Source organism: Coregonus lavaretus, assembly GCF_964263955.1.
Source record: "Coregonus lavaretus genome assembly, chromosome: 10".
NCBI classification, from domain to species: Eukaryota; Metazoa; Chordata; class Actinopteri; order Salmoniformes; family Salmonidae; genus Coregonus; species Coregonus lavaretus.
In genome coordinates, this window is record NC_139997.1 from 49,425,213 (window position 1) to 49,445,773 (window position 20,561).

At 43.1% G+C, this 20,561-nt stretch overlaps 1 protein-coding gene across 1 annotated transcript in view; it reads left to right on the forward strand.

The window, feature by feature from the left end:
- The window catches only part of LOC311135672 (CXADR-like membrane protein), a gene marked incomplete at both ends in the record, with an annotated part of 134,091 nt that overhangs the window by 100,993 nt on the left and 12,537 nt on the right, over nt 1-20,561 (forward strand). The window contains 2 exons of the mRNA XM_084169695.1: nt 4,904-5,061; nt 20,131-20,329. Coding sequence (XP_084025821.1) covers nt 4,904-5,061; nt 20,131-20,329 — 357 coding nt within the window. The remainder of the gene's footprint in view (nt 1-4,903; nt 5,062-20,130; nt 20,330-20,561) is intronic.

Sequence of the window (20,561 nt, forward strand, 5' to 3'; positions counted from 1 at the left end):
AGGCCCATATTGAGTAATCATTAGACATGAGCCTGTCGTCCTCTCTCCAGCTACTTCTAATTACATACTGTATCTTAATTGCCGCCATCATGTCATGTATGGGGGGAAGACGGTTGGGCTATTCGGTTAGCGCTCTCTAATTAGCTTTTATGCTAGTGTCATTGAGGGCCTCCGACTTGGTCAGCCATGTGGATATATGAGGATATGTGAGAGTGAGCGATATGCAGAGGTGATATGGCTTTAGAGTTCCTGGGATCGCAGCACACAACTTCATTGGCTGTCGTGCCAATCAAGGTGCATGTGTAGCACATGGGTATCACGTTCAGGAGAAGACGCAGATGCGGGCAATGTCGAAGTAACAAAAGTGTATTACAAAAACAGGAGGCAGGCAAACGACAGGTCAGTAATCCAGATCAGAGTCCAAAAGGTACAGAACAGCAGGCAGTCTCAGGGTCAGGGCAGGCAGAGGTCAATAATCCAGGGTGGTGTGACAAGGTACAGAATGGCAGGCAGGCTCAGGATCAGGGCAGGCAGAATGGTCAAAACCGGGAAAACTAGAAAACAGGAACTTGAGAAAGCCAGGAGCAAGGGGAAAAACGCTGGTAGGCTTGACGAAACATAAACTGGCAACAGATGAACAGAGAACACAGGTATAAATACACTGGGGAGATGGGCGGCACCTGGAGCGGGGTGGAGACAATCACAAAGACAGGTGAAACAGATCAGGGTGTGACAATGGGGATGTGTGAAACTTACTCCATAGCCTGAAGTTTCCCCACTTGCAGCAGAGAATAGCTAAACAAGCAGTGTGACATCCTTTACACATGGTGGGTATAAATCATTTATAGCATTAGCGGTGGTCAGTGGATGGTGTGGGTAATTTTTAAATGGGGTGTGTGTGTGTGTGTGTGTGTTTGTGTGAGACTACACCAGTGTAACCAATGTGTAGTGAACCAGTCAGAAAGAGAGATGAGAGAAGCTAAGCAGTTGACTTGATTCAAAAGTGTTGGGAGTACTTGAAGAGTTTCATTTCATAACGCTATATATCCATTTTCAGAAAGCTGCTAAATTAGCTTTTATTGTTTAAAGAAATTGGTGTGTTTTTTCATTGTCTAATCATGGCATGGGGTTGTTCAATAAAAATACATATATTTGTTTAAAATCTATCACTTGATGGTTTCATTTCAGCGAGACAAATAATCATGTTTTTTTGCAAAATACAATAGTATATCTGCCTCACTCTCAGAGAATAAGTAGTTCTGCTAGGTTTTACAGTCAAATGTAACAAAGAACTACATTTTTAATAAAGAAATGTACAAATACATGTGTGACATCAATACAGTAATATGAGATCTATATGTAAAACATTTACATTTCACCTTTTAGTCATTTAGCAGATGCTCTTATCCAGAGCGACTTACAATAAATGCATTTATGTTAAGATAGCTAGGCGAGACAACCACATATCACAGTCAAATATACAGGATACGAACATTCCATTCCAGATAAACAATGGATATATAGCGTTTTGCAAAAAAAACAAATTTTCATACACATCTCAAATATATGAATTAAAAAATCTGAGAACAGTAATATTTTACACACACATGAAGTTACCCATAAGCAATCTTTTCTGATGAAAACACACAAATGTGAAACATTTGTGGATATAGCATTTTGGAAATAAACTCTTCATTTATAAGTACGCATACTGAAACAGTGGCTGGATTTATGGACATGAATCAGCAAACATGAATTCACAAAATGTGTATCAATAAAGCAAACGTTTGAGCTGTGCTAGACATTTAGGCCTGCATGTTTATAGCATCTTATTCAATACGACTGCAATTATATTTACACAAGTATGAAATTATGGATTTTGTCAACAACAACAACAACAAAATCTCGACCAGGCACTGTAAATGGTTGTTGATGGTTGTAAAAAACATTAAGAACACCGGCTCTTTCCATGACATAGACTGATCAGGTGAAAGCTATGATCCCGTATTGATGTAACTTGTTAAATCCCCTGAATCAGTGTAGATGAAGAAAAAAGATTAAAGAAGCACTTTTAAGCCTTGAGACAATTGAGACATGGATTGTATATGGGTGCCATTCAGAGGGTGAATAAGCAAGACAAAATATTTAAGTGCCTTTGAACGGGGCATGGTAGTAGGTGCCAGGCGCACCGGTTTGTGTCAAGAACTGCAACGCTGCTGGGTTTTTCACGCTCAACAGTTTATTGTGTGTATCAAAAATGGTCCACCACCCAGAGGACATCCAGCCAACTTGACACAACTGTGGGAAGCATTTGAGTCAACATGGAACACTTTTGACAGTCCATGCCCAGACTAATTTAGGCTGTTCTGAGGGCAAATGGGGGAGGGGGGTGCACTTAATAGTAGGAAGGTGTTCTTAATGTTTTGTACACTCAGTGAATAACACCCATGTGAAGTCGATATGAAATGTATAAGATTAATCCCCATACTGAGCCTTGCTGTTTCGAAACTTGTGCAAATGCTCTCTCACCATTATACTTGAGTTCCTTTTACAACATCAGTCTGTGACTCTGACATTACACTGAATATTGTTCTAAATTCAAAATGCTTTATTGGCATGGCAAAAAATCACAAGTTCTCACATAGAACCTAATGAAAATATAATTATTCTCTCAAGACTAAAGCATCTCAAATGCTGTATCTTGCCTAATGTGCCACAAAGACATATTGGCTGTTGACAGACACTTTTTAGCGGTCTCTTTGAGTTGAAGTGATTTGCCTTATCTACAATCAATTGTGATAGATCTACGTCCCAAATGACACCCTATTCCCTACATAGTGCACTACTTGTGACTAGTGCATTACATAGGTAATAGAATGCCATTTTGGACGTAGACAGAAACTCAACAAAAACCAGCCGCTCAGGGACATTTCTGTTGTTCTTTCCTCTTTGTTTTATTTCTGCATCCATTGTGAGGAGACTGATCTCAGTGTAAATCCCCCCTGATGCCATTCTAATGCCATCCTGTCCATGCATTGTACAGTTAATCCAGACCAAGGTCCCCGATGTGTTGCACTGGCCATTTGTCTCTCATTGGAATGAGTGCCTTGTAAACAGGCTGCAAAAGGTTGACAATTTATTTCAATGGAGAAATGTACGCCTTAGCTGGATGGAGACATGCTGTAGGGTTGAGGTAGATTTCATAAAGGAGAGGGCAGTGAAAAGAACATTGATCACCTTTTATAGAATATGCTTTTCTTGCAGAGGTGGTTCACCCATCTATGCTTGTGTGAGGAGTAACCATGTTTGAGAGTATCCTTCCTTGAGGAGTAACCTGTCTGAGACCTGAATACATGTCTGAGCAGCACCGCAGCTAATATCTGGGCTTAAGCTCAGTGGGCTAATGTTATTATTGAGTTATGCGGGTTCGATTCCATTGTATCAAAGCACAACAAAGCTAACCTCTCCACATGCTGTGTGTATGAGGCCAGTGAAGTCTATTCTACTTTGGGCTCATTATTACCCCCAATACCCTGGTGTGTGTGTGTGTGTGTGTGTGTGTGTGTGTGTGTGTGTGTGTGCGTGTGGGAGTGTGTCTGTGTCTGTGTGTCTGTGCACCTGCGTATGTGTACATGTACACTATATATATACAAAAGTATGTCGACACCCCTTCAAGTTAGTGGATTCTGATTTTTCAACCCGTTGCTATCAGGTGTATAAAATCGAGCACACAGCCATGCAATCACCAGAGACAAACATTGGCAGTAGAATGGTCTTACTGAAGAGCTCAGTGACTTTCAACATGGCACCGTCATAGGATGCCACCTTTCCAACAAGTCAGTTAGTCAAATTTCTGCCCTGCTAGAGCTGCCCCGGTCAACTGTAAGTGCTGTTATTGTGATGTGGTAACGTCTAGGAGCAACAACGGCTCAGCTGCGAAGTGGTAGGCCACAGAAGCTCACAGAACGGGACCACCGAGTGCAGAAGCGCATAGCGCATAAACATCATCTGTCCTCGGTTACAACACTCACTACAGAGTTCCAAACTGCCTCTGGAAGCAACGTCAGCACAATAACTGTTTGTCGGGAGCTTCATGAAATGGCTTTCCATGGCCAAGCAGCTGCACATAAACCTAAGATCACCATGCGCAATGCCAAGCGTCGGTTGGAGTGGTGTAAAGCTTGCCGCCGTTGGACTCTGGATTAGTGGAAACGCGTTCTCTGGAGTGATTGATCACGCTTCACCATCTTGCAGTCTGAAGGACGAATCTGGTTTTGGCAGATGCCAGGAGAATGCTATCTGCCCCAATGCATAGTGCCAACTGTAAAGTTTGGTGGAGGAGGAATAATGGTCTGGGCTGTTTTTCATGGTTCGGGCTAGGCCCCTTAGTTCCAGTGAAGGAAAATCTTAACGCTACAGCATATTATGACATTCTAGACGATTCTGTGCTTCCAACTTTGTGGCAACAGTTTGGGGAAGGCCCTTTCCTGTTTCAGCATGACAATGTCCCCATGCACAAAGCGAGGTCCGTACAGAAATGGTTTGTCGAGATCGGTGTGGAAGAATTTGACTGACCTGCACAGAGCCCTGACCTCAACCCCATCGAACACCTCTGGGATGAATTGGAACGCAGACTGCGAGCCAGGTCAAATCACCCAACGTCAGTGCCCGACCTCACTAATGCTCTTGTGGCGGAATGGAAGCAAGTCCCCACAGCAATGTTCCAACATCTAGTGGAAAGCCTTCCCAGAAGAGTGGAGGCTGTTATAGCAGCAAAGGGGGTACCAACTCCATTTTAATGCCCATGATTTTGGAATGAGATGTTTGATGAGCAGGTGTCCATGTAGTGTATGTACGTGTCTGTAATGCGTCTCTAAGCTCCTTTTCCTCTCTGCCCACACAGTTCTGCTGGGTGTGTTGACGGCGTGTGCCCAGACAGAGATGAAGAGGGTTGTCGGGGACAATGCCACATTGCCCTGTCACCACCAGTTCTGGGCAGGCGACGCCCCCACGCTGGACATTGAGTGGCTCCTCCTCAAGCCCAGCTCCAAGCAGAGAGTGGTGAGTGGCTGACTTGACTGACTACTTGGGGTGCATCTCAATAGACTAAAGTGTCTTCCTCCCCTTGTGTCCTTTCCTCCATAACTAGACAGGCGAAAGCACATTCCTGGTATAGGTGTCTATAATGCTGTCACCTAGCCTGTGTTTTCAGATCAGTAGGAGAGGACACAAGTACAGAAAGCAACTTCAGAGTATTGAGATGTATCATCGAACCAGAGGAAATTATAGCATATATTTGTGTTCCTTTGTACAGGATAGAGAGAGAGAGTAGTATATGGGAGGAGAGAGCACAAAGGCACTAGAGCAGTGGGCATTACTACCGCATGACATAAGATCACATAACATATGACTTCATGACATAAGATACAGTATGTCACTATCTCCAGTTCATTGAGGCCAATATTAGTCTATATGGACCCCCTCTTCCCAATGACTAGGAGGACCCTCAAAGGACTGAATCAAACTCTCATCCACTTCTCTCAACTTCGAAGATCTGCCTCTTTCAGCAAGCAGGCTGTCTTGTTTTTTCATTCTGGTTTCACTCAATCCATTTACAGTTATTCTTTTTATGACCGGGAATTGGCAGGTGGGCATAGTTTTCTTTCCATTTGGCCTCTGGTCAATCTAGCCTCTAAGATACTGGCAGGCTTGTTAGACCAATACGGCCGCCTACATTCTCATTCCACTCTCTCCCTGCAGGTTAATAAAAGTGCTGCTACAGTTTCCCTTTGGTGAATGATCGTTTACTAGGCCTGCGCTTTATCCGCAGAAATAAAATCTCATTTGCCCACTTTACAGGCTCTGCTTGGATATCCATGGTGATATGTAATACCTGCAATGGGGGTTATAAACTTTAAGTGCTGTGGGGGGAAAACATATGCATTTGTTGATTTTTTAATTTCCTTACATGGTCAAATTATGAAATGACGTCTTGATCCTTGCATTTGTTGATCTATAAATGTACATTTATACCTACATAGTCAAGTAATTAAGTAATGTCTTGTTTTGTCTTTGGGTCTTAGATAATGCAGTAGTAGACACAGTTTGTTCATGGGTCTTTCTATAAACTAGGGTACCAACAGGGGTGAAAGTAAATAGTGAGGGTACACCGTACCGGTAAAACCTGAGACATCACAATTAATACAACATGCCCAAAAAAACTATAGGCTATTACACCATTATTTAACATTACAGCATGTCAGCCACATGAAACATTTGCAAATTGACTGGAAACCGAGTGGTATACGTTCCAAATTGCGTTGTGGTTTAGTAGAACATTTACATTTTGTCATGGTGGAGATGAACGGCAGAGACGCTCGCAGACAAGGCAGAGATGAGTGGCCGAGACCGAGGCGCGCGTGACCAAAATATGCCATTTAGCAGTGGATGCATCAATTCAGGTTACAAGTGTAGGCCTAATGACAATCGCAGAATGTCATTACAATACACGTAGGTATTTTGTAACAGATGACTCTTTCCATTCATCAAACTGCGGGTGCTGAAATTATTTTGCGAGTGGACGAATGTGCACTGGTAGCCTACAGGAGCACCTTTGTTGTGTGACTGTTTTACTATCAGATGAAAACATCATGACTGGTTGTGTTTATGCCACATTACAAAGCAAAGGCTACATGTCCATAAGGCTAGGGGAAGCTTTCCCTAAAGTAAATTGAATTAAATCGCCAAAAATTATATAGCCTAATTAGCTTACTCCTGTCTATACATAAATAAATAAAATCATTCAAAATAGGCTACTAAACCAGAAAGCATGATTTGGCCACAGAGGATCATTAGCTTCTTAAAAATAAAAAAAAGTGGATTGTTTTACATTTCATAGCCTACAGTCGTTAGGGCCCGCAATTTGGGCAGCGCGCTGCCAATACCAAATAGATGATTGTTGAGTTGCGACTGTCAGTGAAAAGCAGAGAGACCCAGCCAGGCATATCGCAATATTAAAAAATAAAATCGCGGAAAAACTGTTTGGAATGCAAATGGCTATTGCTGTAAAGAGATGACATTGAAAAGACTCCAATCTGTCTTTTAGTTATCAAAATTCTTAACTTAATTAACTTATTGGCACCAGCAGAGCACATCGGCATATCCCAGGTGAGTGTGCATAATCACTGTCTTTGTCATTGGGTCAGTGCCACTTTTGTTTGTTTTTGGACAATCATTTCCTCGTCCAGGTGATATGGACATCATATTGTATATGTGTCTCCTCTTATCGCAGGCCAATTATATGGATCAGACAACATTGTTTTTATTGATCTGTTTGTCAGTGTCAGCAGAGTAGGCTACCCTGTAATTTTTGTAGTATAAAAAAAAATGCATGCACGCACTTGGGTGTTCCGTACCAGTAAGAAATGAAATCTACTTTCACCCCTGGGTACCGGTGAGGATATCCTACACTGGATACACTGGACAACTTGTTACAGCTGTTGATAAGACATTGATAATAATCTGCAAATTTGTTTAATGTCTTTACATTAAGAAATAAGGGGGGATCATAGCTATATTCAATACAATTATTTTAAAACCTATGTTTAACCCTTTATCATGGTTATTGTCTTGACGGATTTGTCCAAAATCGTGTGACATAAAACATTACTTTGTCCTTGCAATTATGTGTAATCAGTTATATTAATGCTTAATAGAACCCTGTTAGAATCCTGGATCTAGCAGTTGGACAGTTTTTTGTATAGAGATCTCAGAAATGCAGTGTAACTACATAATATTCCGTGCCTCCTTATGTTACAGGGTGAAAACAGTTTTCATGGGCACACAAATCCAAAATAATGTGTGCATTGCAGAATCGAATGCTTCTAACCGAAAGAGTCACCATACCTTTATACTTAAAACATAAATCGATACTGTCATTAACGTGGTTCTTCAATAAATATGCATAATAACTGTCATGTTGTATAATGATAGAAGACAGGTGCAGGAATACGTAATAGGGGTTTTATTTTACTCCACCCAACACAAGGTACGTCATGAAAAAACGACCGGGACGAAGCCCAAAACAAACACGTATATATATATATAACAAAGGGATGTAACACAAACAAAAGAGCGAGGTGTGAACCTCTAAATAATACACGGGATGAGACCCGTAATAACAAGTGCACAATTCCACGGTATGTAACCCGTAATACAAAGTACTCACGAGACCAACAGACATGGGACAATTATCGTCAAGGACAATGGGAAACAGAGGGCACATACAGTATATACACATACTAATCAGGGGGAATGGGAACCAGGTGTGCGTAATGAGACAAGCCAGTCTGGGGTTGGTGGTAATGATCTAGTTCAGTGACACCTAGAAGGCCGGTGACATAGACCTCCGGAGCTGGTGACCGGAATGAGAAGCAGTACCGGGTGGATCTGTGACAATAACCCTAGGAAATTGATGTTGATAATCTGTTGTTGTCTGCTTAATTGACCTCAGTGTCTCATTAGATTTAACAGAGAAAGCATCAAGGAAATTAGTTCCTGTTTTCATATGTTTTTGTGCCTCAGATTGTACACCAAGTCTACTGTGTGCAATTGTGTTGGATGGACTATTTAAGTGATAATGCCCGAGAAGCCGGTGTTTGGAGGATATATTGGCACAGGTGTTGTACATATCATCCAAACACCGGCTTCGACGGCATTATCACTTTTATACAACAGGTTACCAACATTTTCATAAAAAATTCTATTTTGATGAATTTATTCATACTATTTCATCCTTCCACAAGATATAGTCCCGACACAAATCTAGGGTTGCTACCCAAGCCAGCTGGTCGGTCGTTCTATTGGTTCGGTTGCCAGAGACCTGACCCAGTCGTTCAGTCTAAATGTTCCATTGCCATACTGGCTGGCAACGTTCTTATTCCTTGCTTGCTAGCTAGCAAACTATGGCTAACTTACAGTCATGTCAAACAGTGCAGCCAGAATAAAAACAAAGTAGCTGCATTTTTGCATTTGTTTAAGCTGTTTTCTAGTGACACTTATTTAGATACATCCATAACAATGAGCTAATGAGGCGCAATTTCGCCTGGCATAGAACATGTGCTCTCTCGTCAGGACACTGTTGTTCAGAGTAGCTAGCCAACAACACAGCTAACACAATCATTTCATACTGAAGCTGGAAAGACTGCAAACTAGCTGCACTTAGTTTATTTTTACATTTTCTCTATTGACATGTCTTTGTATATATCCATACCATTAATGCCAGCTGATTCATGATTTCGACTGGCTGAGAAACGTTGTCCAGACACCCGACACGTTCATTACTATGGGACAGCTGGAGATTGAATTTGAATATTGAAACAATGTTGCAAATGTCGGAGAGACAGACAACAAGGTTTATACAAATCTCCGCTGTTGAAAACGAAATGTTAGTCTAAAAGAAATGTGAGATAATGTCTAGATGCTTTTTATGGAGGAGATCAAGTTCATAAATACAGTGAGGGAAAAAAGTATTTGATCCCCTGCTGATTTTGTACGTTTGCCCACTGACAAAGAAATGATCAGTCTATAATTTTAATGGTAGGTTTATTTGAACATTGAGAGCCGGAATAGCAACAAAAAAATCCAGAAAAACGCATTTCAAAAATGTTAGAAATTGATTTGCATTTTAATGAGGGAAATAAGTATTTGACCCCCTCTCAATCAGAAAGATGTCTGGCTCCCAGGTGTCTTTTATACAGGTAACGAGCTGAGATTAGGAGCACACTCTTAAAGGGAGTGCTCCTAATCTCAGCTTGTTACCTGTATAAAATACACCTGTCCACAGAAGCAATCAATCAATCAGATTCCAAACTCTCCACCATGGCCAAGACCGAAGAGCTCTCCAAGGATGTCAGGGACAAGATTGTAGACCTACACAAGGCTGGAATGGGCTACAAGACCACCAATAAGGTTAGGGTTCTTGCAGGTTCAAGGATTATGCGACGTTCAGAATGAGACTGATAAGAGGTAATTATTAAATAAGTGACCGTTATCGATAAATAACATATATATATATATATATATATATATATATATATATATATATATATATATATATATATATATATATCTTTTAAGAGTTTAATTCGGGAGATGGTAACTCGTTTGTCACGGGCTTGGTGCGGGGAGCAGGAACAGGCCGGGCCGGGCTGGCGACGCGCACCATAGGCTTGGTGCGGGGAGCAGGAACAGGCCGGGCCGGGCTGGCGACGCGTACCATTGGCTTGGTGCGGGGAGCCGGAACAGGCCGGGCCGGGCTGGCAACGCACACCATAGGCTTGGTGCAGGGAGCAGGAACGGGCCGGGCCGGGCTGGCGACGCGCACCATTGGCTTGGTGCGGGGAGCAGGGACGGGCCGGACCGAGCTGACGAAGCGCACCACTGGCTTGGTGCGGGGAGCAGGAACAGGCCGGACCGGGCTGACGACGCGCACCATTGGCTTGGTGCGAGGGGCAGGAACAGGCCGGGCCGGGCTGGCGACGCGCACCACAGGCTTGGTGCGAGGGGCAGGAACAGGCCGGGCCGGGCTAGCGACGCGCACCACAGGCTTGGTGCGAGGGGCAGGAACAGGCCGGGCCGGGCTGGCGACGCGCATCACAGGCTTGGTGCGAGGGACAGGAACAGGCCGGACCGTACTGGGAACACACACCACTGGCCTTGTGTGGGGATCAGGAACGGGCCGGACCGGACTGGTAACACACCTCAGTACCTCTCGCCGTGCCTCTACACTCTCCTTCCCTCTACTGACCAATGGCCCCCGTAACCTGGTGGCCTTCTCTCCTCGTCCACAAACTCGCCCTTTATCTGCCTCCAGCAGCCCCGTCGTCCATGCCGTGTGCCCCCCCAAATTTTTTTATTGGGGGTGCCTCTCGCCTGTCCGACGACGGCCCGGTTGGCGCCGCTTCTCCTCTCCTGCCTGGGTCTCCCCCTTCATCGCCCTCCGGTAACGGACGGCCTCCTCCTCCGTGATCTGCCCCCAACCGAGGAGGACATCCACTAACGTTACCTCCGGCGTTTGCTCCTGGACACGCTGCTTGGTCCTGTATTGGTGGGATCTTCTGTCACGATCGTTGTAATGATTGGACCAAGGCGCAGCGTGATATGCGTACATCTTTTTAATAGTGTACTGGCAACACGATACAAAATACAAAACAACCAAACGAAACGTGAAGTCCTCGGTTAACAACACAAACCAACACGGAAGAAGATCCCACAAAACACAAGTGCACAACAGGCTGCCTAAGTATGGTTCCCAATCAGAGACAACAAGCAACAGCTGATTCTCGTTGCCTTTGATTGAGAACCACCCCGGCCAACCTAGAAAACACATGAACTAGAAACTGAACATAGAACACAAAACATAGACCCTACACACCCTGGCTCAACATATAAGAGTCCCCAGAGCCAGGGCGTGACATCGTTAAACAACTTATTCCGTGGTGCCCCAAATTCCTAATGAGTTAATTGTTACATTATTAATTTAATCGAGTGACAATTAAACATAGTTAGGTGATTCGATAAATAACAGTCATACATTAAAGTAAGTCACGTCACGACACTTTTAATTCTAAGAGGGAGACGGCAGGGTATTCCCTTTGAATCAGGAACCAAAACTCCTCCGTAGTGACCCGTGAATGCGTTGTCTGTAGCATTCGGTCACATGACAGCTCGTTCAGCTGTTCGATTTCACTTACCGGCATGTCAACTGAGCCAGGCTGAGTCGAAAGGATTGGGAAGTAGGTCCCAAAGTGTCCTTCCAAGCATTGGAGGTGAGCAGTCATCACTCATGTGGGACACTTACTGATGCTGTTTTCTGTTAGAAACATGCACAGCCGAGGGAAGGGGCATGGTTCGCTTTTGAAAGACTCTTTCTCCAATAAGAATTCTTTCCTCTGAATCCACTGATTCAGTCACTCATCTGTAGAAGGTTTTTGTATTTCGTCTGCATGCTTGCATTTAGTTCGTTCAGTTTCCCAAATATGTCTGTTACATAGGCAAGAAGACACATTTTATTTTCATTACACAGAAAGTCAACCAAGTCTGTTTTTTTTTACATCCATTGTGAATGACAACAGTTCATCTCTTAATGCGAAAAATCTTTCCAACACTCCTCCTCGATAACCATGAAGCCTCAGTGTGTAGCCTGGCCAGCGTGAAATAGAACATTGTCATACTCTGATCCTGTATCTCCACATAGTTTTGTGAACAGGCGTGCGTACAGTGGATGTGGTTTGATGTAGTTTACTATTGAAGTTACCTGCTGCAGTATATCTCTGAGTTCTGTGCTCAGCTCTTTTGCTACCAGTTGCTCTCAGTGTATCATACAATGCTTCCATATGGCAGAGGGAGACACATATATAACTAGAGTGCAGAGGCCTAGATGGCCTAGATGGAGCCCCATCTGTGCAAAAGCCCACCATTCGATCCCATGGAATCAGTTTTTCGTCAATATAGCCACGCAGCAAACTGAACATCCCCTGTGCCGTTTCATGCTCAGGAATCGTGAGATAGAACAAGATGTCCTCGTAAGTAGCATCCCCCGACATGTATAGCAGACAAAAGTCAATGCATGGTCATCTCAACCAAAAGTTTTTGAGTCGTTCAGTCAGAGTTTCCTCTTGATTGTTAGCAGTAGCATAAATTCTTCGTTTAACAGTGTTATCTGAGAAAGGTATTGATGTGAGTTTTTGTGCCTCTGCCTCCCCACACATTGTTTTCACCATATCAATTGTGGCCGGTAATATCAAAGTCTTTGCAATAGTGTGTGGTATCATAGCATAGTGGGTCTAGCCATTCACTGTGGGAATCATTCAAGTGCAACGGTCAGGTGCGGCTTTTTCCCATGATCTAAGAGTGCTCTCTGGTTGAATTTTATCTTTTAGATTTGAATAATGTTCATTTAGATTTTTAAGGTTAACCACATTACAATGATTTTGAGATACAAAGACGATATTATAATATATACTGAACAAATATATGCAACAATTTCAAAGATTTTACAGAGTTACAGTTCATGTAAGGAAGTCAGTCAATTGAAATAAATTCAGACCCAAATTTATGGATTTCACATGCCTGGGAATACAGATATGTATCTGTTGATCACATATACAGTGCATATACAGTGTAGTATGCGTTCCAGCAGGTATAGCTCACTGGTCATCCCCAAAGCCAACACCTCCTTTGGCCGCCATTCCTTCCAGTTCTCTGCTGCAAATGAATGGAACGAACTGCAAACATCTCTGAAGCTGGAGACACTTATCTCCCTCACTAACTTTAAGCATCAGTTGTCAGAGCAGTTTACCGATCACTGCACCTGTACACAACCCATCTGTAATTAGCCCACCCAACTACCTCATCCCCATAATGTTATTTACATTGTTATTTATTTTGCTCATTTGCACCCCAGTATCTCTATTTGCACATCATCTTCTGCACATCTAATACCCCAGTGTTAATACTAAATTGTAATTATTTTGCACTATGGCCTATTTATTGCCTTACCTCCATAACTTACTACATTTGTACACACTGTATATAGATTTTCTATTGTGTTATTGACTGTACGTTTTATTTATTCCATATGTAACTCTGTGTTGTTGTTGTTTTTATCGCACTGCTTTGCTTTATCTTGGCCAGGTCGCAGTTGTAAATGAGAACTTGTTCTCAACTGGCTTACCTGGTTAAATAACAGCCTTATTCTAAAATGAATTCTAAAATGAATTAAATAAAACATTTCCTCATCAATCTACACACAATACCCCATAATAACGAAGCAAAAACAGGTTTTTAAAATTGTTGTACATTTATTAAATATAAAAAACAGGAATAACTTATTTACGTAAGTATTCAGAAACTTTGCTATGAGACTCGAAATTGAGCTGCATCCTGTTTCCATTGATCATCCTTGACATGTTTCTACAACTTGATTGGAATCCACCTGTGGTTTGGAACCACCAAGACTCTTCCTAGAGCTGGCCGCCTGGCCAAACTGAAAAATTGGGGGAGAAGGGCTTTGGTCAGGGAGGTGACCAAGAACCCGATGGTCACTCTGACAGAGCTCCAGAGTTCCTCTGTAGAGATGGGAGAACCTTCCAGAAGGACAAACATCTCTGCAGCACTTCACCAATCAGGCCATTATGGTAGAGTGGCCAGACAGAAGCCACTCCTCCGTAAAAGGCACATGACAGCCCACTTGGAGTTTTCCAAAAGGCACCTAAAGGACTCTCAGACCATGAGAAACAAGATTATCTGGTCTGATGAAACCAAGATTGAACTCTTTGGCCTGAATGCCAAACGTCATGTCTGTAAGGAAACCTTGCACCATCCCTACGGTGAAGCATGGTGGTGGCAGCATCATGCTGTGGGGATGTTTTTCAGCGGCAGGGACTGGGAGACTAGTCAGGCTCAACGGAAAGATGAATGGAACAATGTACAGAGAGATCCTTGATGAAAACCGGCTCCAGAGCACTCAGGACCTCAGACTAGGGCGACGGTTCACCTTCCAACAGGACAACGACCCTAAGCACACAGCCAAGACAATGCAGGAGTGGCTTCGGGACCAGTCTCTGAATGTCTTTTAGTAGCCCAGCCAGTGCCCGGATGTGAACCTGATCGAACATCTCTGGAGAGACCTAAAAATAGCTGTGCAGCAAAGCTCCCCATCCAACCTGACAGAGCTTGAGAGGATCTGCAGAGAAGAATGGGAGAAAGTCCCCAAATACAGGTGTGCCAAGCTTGTAGCGTCATACCCAAGAAGACTTGAGGCTGTAATTGCTGCCAAAGGTGCTTCAACAAAGTACTGAGTAAAGGGTCTGAATACTTATGTAAATGTTATATTTCAGTTTTCTAAAAACCTGTTTTTGCTTTGTCGTTGTGGGAAATTGTGTGTAGATTGATGAGGGGAAAAAAACAATTTCATCAATTTTAGAATAAGGCTGTAACATAAAAAAAAGGTGGAAAAAGTATTTTCCGAATTCACCATACCTTTAAGAAAAGGTAGGGGCGTGGATCAGAAAACCAGTCGGTATCTGGTATGACCACCATTTGCAGTGCGACATCTTCTTTGCATAGAGTTGATCAGGCTGTTGATTGTGACTTGTGGAATGTTGTCCCACTCCTCTTCAATGGCTCTGCAAAGTTGCTGCATATTGGTGGGAACTGGAACACGCTGTCGTACATGTCGCTCCAGAGCAGCCCAAACAGGCTTAATTGGTGACATGTCTGGTGAGTATGCAGGCCATAGAATAACTAGGAAATCTTCAGCTTCCAGGAATTGTGTACAGAGCCTTGCGACATGGGGCTGTGCATTATCATGCTGAAACATTACGTAATGTCAGCGGAATGAATGGCATGACGATAGGCCTCAGGATCTTGTCACGGTATCTTTGTGCATTCAAATTGCCATCAATAAAATGCAATTGTATTCATTGTCCGTAGTTTAGGCCTACCAATATCATAACCCCACCGCCACCATGGGGCACTCTGTTCACAACATTGATATCAGCAAACCGCTTGCCCACACGCCGCCATACACGTGGTCTGCGGTTGTGAGGCCGGTTGGACGCACTGCCAAATTCTCTAAAATGACCCTGGAGGTGGCTTGTGGTAGAGAAATGAACATTACATTCTCTGGCAACAGCTCTGGTGGACATTCCTGGATTATCTTGGCAAAGGAGAAATGCTCATTAACAGGGATGTAAACAAATTTGTGCCCAAAAACTGAGAGAAATTATGTTTGGAATATTTCTGGGATCTTTTATTTCTGCTCATGAACATGGGACCAACACTTTACATGTTGCGTTTATATTTTTGTTCAGTGTGTATATCTATTTTTGTATATATATTTTTTTTTTGGGGGGGGGGGTTTAGGAAATTCACATTTTCATATCAGGTTGCGACCCCTAGTTTGGAAACCGCTGGGCTACAGAAAAACCGGCATGCATGCATCCAATCTTTTAGTCAGTCAATGTCCACATTATTATCACATATTTTAGAATGTAATAATAATTTGAATATCAATGTATTGGCAAGGCCTAACATTTTTATTATTTTTAAAGTGGTAATGGCCTACTTTTTTGACACTTTTTGCATGCTTTTTGGGGGGAGGGGATTCTATATTAGGCCCTATATGTAGAGTTATATAAATTATACACTTGTATAACATTTGCCATTGTCGTTTTGAACCCTGGTTAAAGGATGTATTGTCCTAGGCCTATGTTGTTGTATAGATGGAGTTATGGGAAATTTACATATATACACTTTTATTCCTATAAGTACACATGTGGAACTGCATGAAAATCCTTTTTATTTTTGTTTCAAACCATTTAGAAATGTTGATCCCAATGTCACACATTGGCCCCATTATTTATAGAAATAACCTCATATAGCGCAGGATGTGGTATGATAACCACATAATCATAATAATATGTTAACTGTATTTTCAACAGGGGTTAAAGTTCTCCGTCACTGCAATGGATTTCTGTCATATCGATTCTGGAGAGGTCGTTTTTGAGATGTAGGTCCGCAATAATAACATATTTTTCTCTCTCAGTTACGCTGTGTGCACTGAACTGATATGCATGTTACTGACACTCCGATGTTCAGATTAAGGGAATTAAATAGTCTATAATGCGCACCACCGCAGCAACTCAAACAGTGTAGCCTACTGTAGCTGCTAGCAAAGTATTTCAAAGCCTATACTTTATTACTCAGGATGCAACTCTCCAGTGCTACTATTTTTGCCATGCAATGTTGTTATTAAAACAAAATCAGACAACCCCATAGTAGAATAGTTTACCTATTTACCTAGTTGTCATGTTGTGTGTTCCTGTGCGAGATAAATATTCCCCTCAAGGATCATTCAAGTTGCGAGAGCCATAGGGAGGGAAACGTATTCTGACAAGCAGTCAATGCACAACAATCTCAGGAAAACACTTCTTAAAGTAGTTTTGCTAAATGTATTTTGAAAGCAGTTTTGGCCTTTGTTAAAAAAGAGGAGGATCTCAGTTTTCCATTGTTACCACATTTATTGATCTTCTCCTTCAGTTGCACGAGTGGCATAGTTTTACAAATGCAGTTACAACTGGAGTTTCAAGCATGTTAGCCACAGCTGCGCAACAGAGCTCTTAAAGGGACAATGGCGTCTTTATTAAAAGGGAAATGACATAGGCCTACTTTGTAATAAAAAACAAAAAAATATATAATTTTTCAAGTGAATAATAAATAAGATTTATTTTAATATTTATAATACAATTATTATTATTAATAATAACAATCAGGATGTTGTGTCCAATGGGGTAAATGCAGATGGACAAACCATATGCTTCAGCCTATGTACTGTACATTTTATAGCCACTATGCTGCATCAGTTGGGCTACAGGTGATAATGCTTATTGCTAATAGCAGATCTGATAATATAGACCATGTAACATCATTTGTAACATAATTTTTACCAATATGTTATTGGGCTCATTTCTGTAGGTGGAAATTATATTGTAGATGGTGTCAGCATCATTTGATTTTCCTTCATTTTGGAGTAGAACGTCATCGTCATCGTCGTCGTCGTCGTCGTCGTCGTCATCATTGTCGTCGTCCCTGCTCATCTGCGTGAACGTGCCTTAGGCATGCTGCAAGGAGGAATGAGGACTGCAGATGTGGCCAGGGCAATAAATTGCAATGTCCGTATTGTGAGACGCCTAAGACAGTGCTACAGGGAGACAGGACGGACAGCTGATCGTCCTCGCAGTGGCAGACCACGTGAAACAACACCTGCACAGGATCGGTACATCCGAACATCACACCTGCGGGACAGGTACAGGATGGCAACAACAACTGTCCGAGTTACACCAGGAACGCACAATCCCTCCATCAGTGCTCAGACTGTCCGCAATAGGCTGAGAGAGGCTGGACTGAGGGCTTGTAGGCCTGTTGTAAGTCAGGTCCTCACCAGACATCACCGGCAACAACATCGCCTATGGGCACAAACCCACCGTCGCTGGACCAGGCAGGACTGGCAAAAAGTACTCTTCACTGACGAGTCGCGGTTTTGTCTCACCGGGGGTGATGGTCAGATTCGCGTTTATCGTCGAAGGAATGAGCGTTACACCAAGGCCTGTACTCTGGAGCGGGATCGATTTGGAGGTGGAGGGTCCGTCATGGTCTGGGGCGGTGTGTCACAGCATCATCAGACTGAGCTTGTTGTCATTGCAGGCAATCTCAACGCTGTGCGTTACAGGGAAGACATCCTCCTCCCTCATGTGGTACCCTTCCTGCAGGCTCATCCTGACATGACCCTCCAGCATGACAATGCCACCAGCCATACTGCCCGTTCTGTGCGTGATTTCCTGCAAGACAGGAATGTCAGTTTTCTGCCATGGCCAGCGAAGAGCCCGGATCTCAATCCCATTGAGCACATCTGGGACCTGTTGGATTGGAGGGTGAGGGCTAGGGCCATTCCCCCCAGAAATGTCCGGGAACTTGCAGGTGCCTTGGTGGAAGAGTGGGGTAACATCTCACAGCAAGAACAGGCAAATCTGGTGCAGTCCATGAGGAGGAGATGCACTGCAGTACTTAATGCAGCTGGTGGCCACACCAGATACTGACTGTTACTTTTGACCCCCCCCCCCCCCCCCCCTTTGTTCAGGGACACATTATTCAATTTCTGTTAGTCACATGTCTGTGGAACTTGTTCAGTTTATGTCTCAGTTGTTGAATCTTGATATGTTCATACAAATATTTACACATGTTAAGTTTGCTGAAAATAAACGAGGTTGACAGTGAGAGGACGTTACTTTTTTTGCTGAGTTTAGAAGCTGCAGCACTCCTGATACATTGAAATACATTTGCCAAAATTACTGCTGTCTGTTCAGAAATAAAAGAAATAATTCTGAATAGCCTACTACACCTTGAGAAAGCATATAATTTAGCCACGAGGATCAGCTTCTTCTTCAAAAAAATAAACCCTAGCTGTGGAGTGTAGCCCAATAACAACGCATATCCTACAGTCTAGTCTGTCAGTGAACAAACAGCATGCAGACAAACAGGCCTTTAGCAATACTTCAAATACAATCGCTGAAAACACAGGTTGGAAAGCAAACGGCTCCTGCTGAAAAGAGAAGACTTTAATCTGTCTGCTGCAGGCTACCATAATATTTAATCAACTTTCAAATAGGCCTATTGTTTTACAAAGTAAAGCAAGAGAGAGAGAGGCTTTTGGCACGAGCACATCAGCCATCACCAGCGAGTGAGCTCATCATTGGGTGAGTCAGTGAAGCAGGAAAGCATTTTTAGGACTATAGTTTCCTCCTCATATTATAGCCTACAATATGTGTTTGCAAACACCTAGGCCTAGGCTATTGATGGATTCAAGACAAGGTTGTTTTTATTGATCTCAGCTTCTCAGATTCTCAGTTTGTCAATGTCAAAGTAGCCTGCTATTTCAGTCATTTTGATCATTTGTGTGGTATTATGGTGCCTTCATGACAACTGGAAACTCTGAAATAAACAAGATCGAAACATTTTATAAAAGTCAAAAAAAATTCTCATGCATTCCGGTACCTCAGAGCTTACTAGGTCACCACCCTCTCATGCTCACATTTTGCTCCGGCACCTCCCGATTTACAAATTAAGCACTGCTCGGACCCCTAAGCAAGAGGACTGGAATTGCAGTTTAATACATGAACAAAATTATCCTCTTTCCCTAAAAGCATGATGGTCATGCCTTTCTTACACAAGGGGAGGTTAACTTGGGGGGGGGGCTCAGTTGGTAGAACAAAGAGCTTGCAACACCAGGGTTGCGGGTTTGATTCCTACGGGGGACCAGTATGAAAAATGTATGCACTCACTACTGTAAGTCGCTCTGGATAAGAGCATCTGCTAAATGACTAAACATTTTTAAAATGTGTTTGCATATGTGCATGTCACCTACACATACCCACAACCTTTCCCCAGATAACCATATGTACAGAACTGTTGCACCACAGTTCCCACTCTCCCAGACAAGTCCTGCTATATCTCTCTGTACCTCCTCCCTCTTTCCCACCTTCTCTCCCTCCCTCCCTCCCTCCCCGCCAGGTGATCACCTACTTTGCGGGCCGGGTATACGACCCCAACGAGGAGGAGGCGGGCCGACTGTCCTTAGCCGGGGACTACATCAAGGGGGACGCCTCCCTACTGATCAGTGACCTCACCCTGGGCGACTCGGGTGAGTACAGCTGCAAGGTGAAGAACGGGGGAAAGTACCAATGGAGCACGGTCAACCTCATAGTACTGGGTAAGTCCTGGACCCGCAGTGTATTTATATGATTTTTCACACACTTTAAACATAAACCCCATCAAACAGGAACCATCAAAACCAGTCACCACCACACAAGGTAATATAAAGAGCTCCACCCCTTGATTAGTCAAACACAAACAGAAAAAACCCTCAGAGAATTGGGTTCGGTTAGGCTAACCTCGAATTCACTGCAAAACAGTATCATTTTTATGCCACTTGAAAAGGGATG